General features: G+C 40.6%; 1 protein-coding gene and 1 long non-coding RNA gene across 2 annotated transcripts in view; both read left to right on the top strand.

Moving 5' to 3' along the window:
* FANCF (FA complementation group F) overlaps positions 1–990 on the top strand; it is a 1592-nt gene extending 602 nt beyond the window's left edge. Inside the window, 1 exon segment of the mRNA XM_010710710.3 lies at positions 1–990. This exon segment is cut by the window's left edge and continues 14 nt beyond it. Coding sequence (XP_010709012.2) covers positions 1–728 — 728 coding nt within the window. The 3' untranslated portion in view covers positions 729–990.
* Positions 1–6167, top strand: part of LOC109367628 — a 173445-nt gene that overhangs the window by 2478 nt on the left and 164800 nt on the right. The gene's annotated exons all lie outside the window — the stretch shown is intronic.

Raw genomic sequence — 6167 nt, forward strand, 5'->3', positions numbered from 1 at the left:
TGCAGCGTCTCCTGCAGGGCGAAACTGGCCCCGAACCGGGCCGCCTAGTTCTGCTGGCCCGCAGGAAGGCCGCCTCCCGCCTTCTGGAGAGCTGCGCGCTGTCCCAGAGCGAGCCGGGCCCGCGGGTGTGCGCGGAAGCGGGGCTGCTGCTGTGCCGGCTGAGGGAGGACGGGCGGGAAGCTGGGGCGGCCCTGGGCTGGCTTAGACCTGTCCTGGAGCAGCTGCCCCAGCCTCGGGCTTTCGCTGTGGTGGCGGAGGCTCTGCTGCTGCTGCAGGGGGATGGGAACAGCCCCGCGGGTGGAGCAGAAGCTGGAAGCGTTGCGGACCCCTTGCTTTCCTGGCTGCTGGAGGATCCGCACCGGTTTTCTGCCTGCTGTCTGCTCCTCCCGGGCGCTCTGCTCGCCTCGCTAGCCGATCGCTATGCCCAGTTAAGCAGGCGTTATTTGGATCTTTTAGCTGAGTGGGGAAGTCAGTTGCTGTATGACTCGCTGAGGGGACGGTGGGTTGAAAGTGGTCCTGAAGAGGCTAAATTGTGCTGGGAGGAGCTGAGGGAGCGTTTTGTTTGCCTCTGTCAGGGATCTGTGCAACTCAGGGAGCAAACCCAAGCAGCTCTGAAGCTCCTGAAAGCCAGGGATGGAGACTTTCAAGTCTGTGGCTTAAGTGTGTGGACTGACTTGCTGCTGGAAGTGGAGAAAGACTTGAGGAAGAAGCAGAGCCCAAATGTGTGAACACCAAAGCAACACAAAACCTTCTAGCAGATCTGACTGTTTGATATTCATTTGAAGGGTGAGAAAACTGTACCCTGCTTTGAGTTGAAAACCAAGCTCTGATAGGACTGCTGATCACACTGTTTCTGATTGCACATGAACTCTCGGGAAGGCCTGTTACTTCTTTGCATCTGTACTGTTGATTCTCTTGATGACTGGCAATAAATGTCTTCCTTTACAGTGCTTACTGCTCAGCTAATAAAACAAAGAACGTGGGTTTTTTGAATGTGTTTTTTAAAAAATAAGCTTTCATTTTTTTATTGGCTACGAATAACAGATGAGATATGTTTTGGTCACGGTAGTTCTGTGTTGGTGTTTTTTTTTTTTATTATTGTTTAAAGGGAACGATGGAGATTCAAACCTGAAAATCCCAAATGTAGGGTTGATTTAGTAGTGATTACCTCCATTAGGCTGTCTGTTCTGTTGACTTGTTCTGATCTTGTCTGAGAATTAGCCTCTAGGCCTAAAGTGAAGGTAGGGAAAAGAAAACTTCAAAGCTTACTGAAAAGTTCTAAAACTTGAAGGCTTTGTTAGTTACCATGTTATATACTAATATGCAAATATTAAGTACATTAAATGTTTATTAAAACAGCAGTAAGATGTAGGATATTCTGCTGTGTTTTTCTTCCCTTTCCCATGATATATTACATTAAGTATATTCATTTTGTGAAATGAAAGTGAGTGGTATAACAAACTTTTTTAAAAAAAGTCCAAGAATTGTCTTCTGTTGAATATTGTTTCTGTTGACAAAACTCAAATGGGTAAAAAAGTACTTGGCCACCATGACTTAAAACAAGTATGTACTGCAGAATTAATAAGATCTTGTCTACTTAGCTCTGTAAGCTAGAATTACCAAATCTAAGCAGAGTAATAAGATACAATACTCAGTGAAGGTGGGAAATAGTGTAAAAAGTTCATCTTTAACTTCACGTGTGGAGGATCTGTCAAAGAGTGTAGTGTGTATTCAGATAGATTTGAGATGAGTTGAGAAAGCTTTTCTTGTGTTGCTGAAATGCCTTTTGGGGAAGGTTTAGAAGGTGATTTGATTCTGATTGTAAGCTTAACTATATGGATTTGCTAACTGATTGGCACTAATTTGAGTAACATTCTGTGCCACGAAGTGAAAACGTACAAGGGTGGCAAAATTCAAGAAGGGGTGATCTCGTGACTTTGAAATAGAAACAAAGAAGACAAGGAGACCAACATTGTTGACTTGGAAGAGGAAATAGTGCCTATTCTGATTTGTATGGACACGAAGACATGGGCTGTAAGTTCTTAGACCTCTCTCTATGAAGCAAAATTGTTACTCAAGGGTGACACACTTAGTTAGAAGGATACATTGCTCTTCTATTAAAAGTATAACTGTTTTCTTTGGATTCCTTGCGACAGCATGTCAGAGTGCCAATGAAGTTGTGGAGATCTGTAGGTAAGTTCTGTTAGAACAACAGTTGCAGCTGTGGCAGTCATTGTTTTGCTGTCTTAAATGGAGCTGTTCTGGCACTTGTGATGGTGGTCAGTCTCAAAAGAGAGCACTGTGGTAGGGGACCTCAGGGCTGAGTCAGTATTTCTGTAGTAATGAAAGGAATATGAACTACAAGCATTTAAAACTGCTCAGAGTATAAAGTATGAAGCTTGAACTTGTTGTCTAGCCACAGGTCCCTGTGTTATGCAGTTTTGGCATTTTGTGTGGAAACTCTGCACTTGAGCATTACTCCTAACGCTTTTAACAGGCATAAGGCTTTCTGTCTGTTAAAATACTTCTTGCTATCAGACGTTCCTAGTGAATGATATACCCAAAGATACTAGTCAGTCATTCCCTTCTGCCCTGATATATGTCAAGTATATGTTGTGGTAATGTTACAAGTGTTATAGTAACAAAACAAATCTTACCAGTGTTCCTTCTTCATAGAGATTAATAGGAAATTTGGGTAAGGAACTCCTGGTATTCCCTTTCTTAGTGCAGGAAAATTGCTCTTTAACTGCTTGTTCTCAGGTACCTAGGTCTCTATAACTGAGGAGCATCTTGTTTTTGCTGGTCAAGATATATTTCTTAGCATCCTCAAGATGTTGGCCAGAAGTTGAGACTTTTAGTGACTTTGAGCTATTTCAAGGCTAATTCAAATGCTGATAGGGAGTTTTTGCTCTGTTTCAACTCTTGCTCTTTGCAAAACTTTTCTCTTATAAAATACAGTTTGTAAAGGCAGGGTCTTCCTTCAGAATAATTTAGCATTGCAGCAGCTCTTAATAGCTAAAATAGTGGTAACAGATGCTTTGGTGATACCACTGAGAAAATAATTCTGGAGGGAGAGGCAAGACATTTAACTGAACAACTGGCAGCATCGCTTTGATTTGTGCCTTTATTGACTATTTTAGACCATAGTTGATTTTAAATTCTGTCCTTACAGGAAACTTGAGTAGTAGAAGGTAGTCTACCTTCAGTGAGGCTGAAGCACCTGGATATAGCAATTTCACAGAAATGTTCCAATCTGTCCCAGATACACTATAAAGAGGTGCCAGATCCACGATTACTGAGTTCCAAAATCCATATGGCACTTACTGAAATAAATACATCAGTTCACATCCCCTATTATTTCAGCATGCTTGTTGAGTTTGCCAGCTAACCATGCAACAAAAGACTCGTAATTAAATTTCTGGGGGAGCTCCTTTTTTAATAACAGTCTAAACAGGAAAGGATAAAGTGTGATATTTGTGATCTCCTCCCTCTGTGTTTGCATCTCATACTTGTAGGCTGAGGCTTGCAGCCAAAAATTTGCAAAATCTTGACCTAAACAATCTGAGCTGTTATGGGAAGTAAGACATTAGAAGTGACGCATAGCAGTCTCTTCCTTGCCCATCTCCTTTCCTCTTTTCACTAATAAAGAGAAACAGGCCTGGACTATTGTCTGTGTTAAAGTGGCAGGAGAAACCTGCAATAACAAGATAAATCAAAATCAGATTGCAAACTTTATTTCTGTCAAATGGAAAATTTAAAGGTATACTTTATTTTTCATTAAGAGTTTGAATGACCCATCACGTAGTGCAAGTGTGTATGCAGAACAGAGTGAAGAGGCACTGCTAGCATGGGAATCATGATGTTGAGGTTCTTATATACTTTAGGCAGAGCAATGGGGAAAAAAGTAAAATGCAAGTGAAGATGCTGAGAGAAAGAAGAGAACTGTTCCCTTGTGAAGATCCTGGAGAAATAGTAAATTTGCCCTTCACCAAAACGGAGTGGCTTTACCACCTCTGGGGACAGCGTGCAGTCTGCAAATATCATGATTCAAATAAAATAGAAGTCACTCGATTCAGTGTTGGCTGCTCTGGTAAAGCACTCAGCTTCTGCCTTCCTTGATGACTGCTGTGGGTCAGTGGTTTAACAGGAAGGAGTATTACAGTAGTAAATGAGGGGGGGAAAAAAAGAGTATGTGCAGTGAGAAGCAGTATTCAAATGAGGTTTGCTCTCACAGAGATGAGTGCGAAAGAACAATATCCTATCTGCCTTGGCATAAAGTAGAATCAAATCATCACAGGTATGGGCAGGAAGAATAGGTTTTTATCAGTAAGTTAATAAAAATGTTTGCTCTTGGTATTGTATTCTTCTCAAGAGAAATTAAATGATATTTTGACAAAACACGTCATTTTCTATTAGTCTGTGCTTGTGCTGAGTTTGAAATTAAGAGATGGTTGACAACTTGAAGACAATTGCATTTTTGTTCTCCCTTACCTATACATCTTACTGAAAACCCTTCTGTAGCAACAAACTAGAGCAGAATGTCTGAGGTATGTTTTCTTCTATTGCTGTTGAGTGCACCAGCAAAAATTTTAAGCTAGTTAATATATGTACTGTGGTACTGTTGTCATTCATGTACTTACACAATTTCAGTTCCTTGTGTGCCATTACCTTAAGACTTACTGAGACTATTTTCCAGGTTTGCTTATATCCCAATGACTTTTAGTTGCCAGCTCTCTTCTTTCTCAGCTAGACATCTTTTTCCGTGCATCCTTTGAGTGACTGGCATTTGGTGTATGGAATCCTCTCAGCTACCACAGAGGGAGATAGCAGAGTCTGCACAGCTGGGCTGGGATTCCTGATCCCAAAGGAGAAGCTAAGTTTGTGGGCCACTTGTAAAGGCAGTGGATAAGCAGGGAGCAAATCCCCACTCCTACAGTGCCCAGCAGGAGTTTGCAGTTGAAAAACCCTCTGCAAGTCTATTTTGTCTTTGCGATTCTTATTTTACCAGCTTTAATTTAATGTAGGATTAGGTAATAATATAAATTATATCCCTCGGCTGTCTCTATTCACAGACCTGTTTTATTAATAATATTAGGTATTCAGCTCTTAAATTCCTTTTCTCTTACATGATAAATTCCTTTAGCATCATGTGATCAATTTACTGTAACCCTTAACTAGGATATTTTACCAGAAATGATAGGAGTATGTGCTGAACAGAGAAGTATAGCAATCAAATTCTGAATTTAGTTGTGAAATGTACCTTCCTATTATATTTCTCTCCTGGGAAGCAAGTCCAGGCTGAATACTCAGACATGTGCTATACATAGTGTATGGCTTGCAAAGAGGCTAATCCCAGCATCTGATAAAGTGTTATTTCAGTTTTTTGGCAGTTGATGTGAGTCAAAGGTTGTATTTGAATGCTTTTCTAAGGCTGGTTTTCCAAGAATGAGATGGTATGAGCTGCTTTTACCGGCACGTTTGTATCACCATTCTTCTGGTGTGCTGGCCTTCATGACTATCTGAACAGGAAGGTGTAATGATATCAGGTCTTGAGTTCCTGTACACAGTGCTTCTCTCAACTTATAGTTAGCAATGGAAGAAAATGACTGCTTTATATTGCACATGGTCAAAATGGCATCCATGGAAATGAGTCTGTAATCCAAGACTGTGTGACCCCATTATCAGTAAAACACACAGTGAAATGCTTGATTTTTATTTTTATTTTTAATGCAGAATAATTGGGAATATTCCATGGTTTTATTCTTTTATCACAGAAGATAGTGAGTTCTTTTGAAATAATAACACACTGGAGTGTTAATGCAACCTCTGCTTCCAATACTTAGAGGCAGTGAAGTCATTAATATTTTCTTGTGAATGTAAATTAGCTATTGATTTCTTTTAGGAATTAATTGAACATGATCAAACTCTGAAACAAGTGTGGCAATGTGGTCATACTGCTGCTTACTGTTGCAGTGTTGCCCTTTCAGCTAGGAAATGATGCAGTACCCTAGGGAAAGGGATTTTAAATCATGCTATTGACAATAAATTGTGTAATGGTGTCTCACATGGCCTCATTGCTCTTAATGTTGAAATGAAAGCTCCTTAGGTGGAATGTTCATTGTTTTATAATTTGCCTTGTAAATGGTATCTCTCTGCAAGCTTTCTTT

The sequence above is a fragment of the Meleagris gallopavo genome, chromosome 5, assembly GCF_000146605.3.
Source record: "Meleagris gallopavo isolate NT-WF06-2002-E0010 breed Aviagen turkey brand Nicholas breeding stock chromosome 5, Turkey_5.1, whole genome shotgun sequence".
NCBI classification, from domain to species: Eukaryota; Metazoa; Chordata; class Aves; order Galliformes; family Phasianidae; genus Meleagris; species Meleagris gallopavo.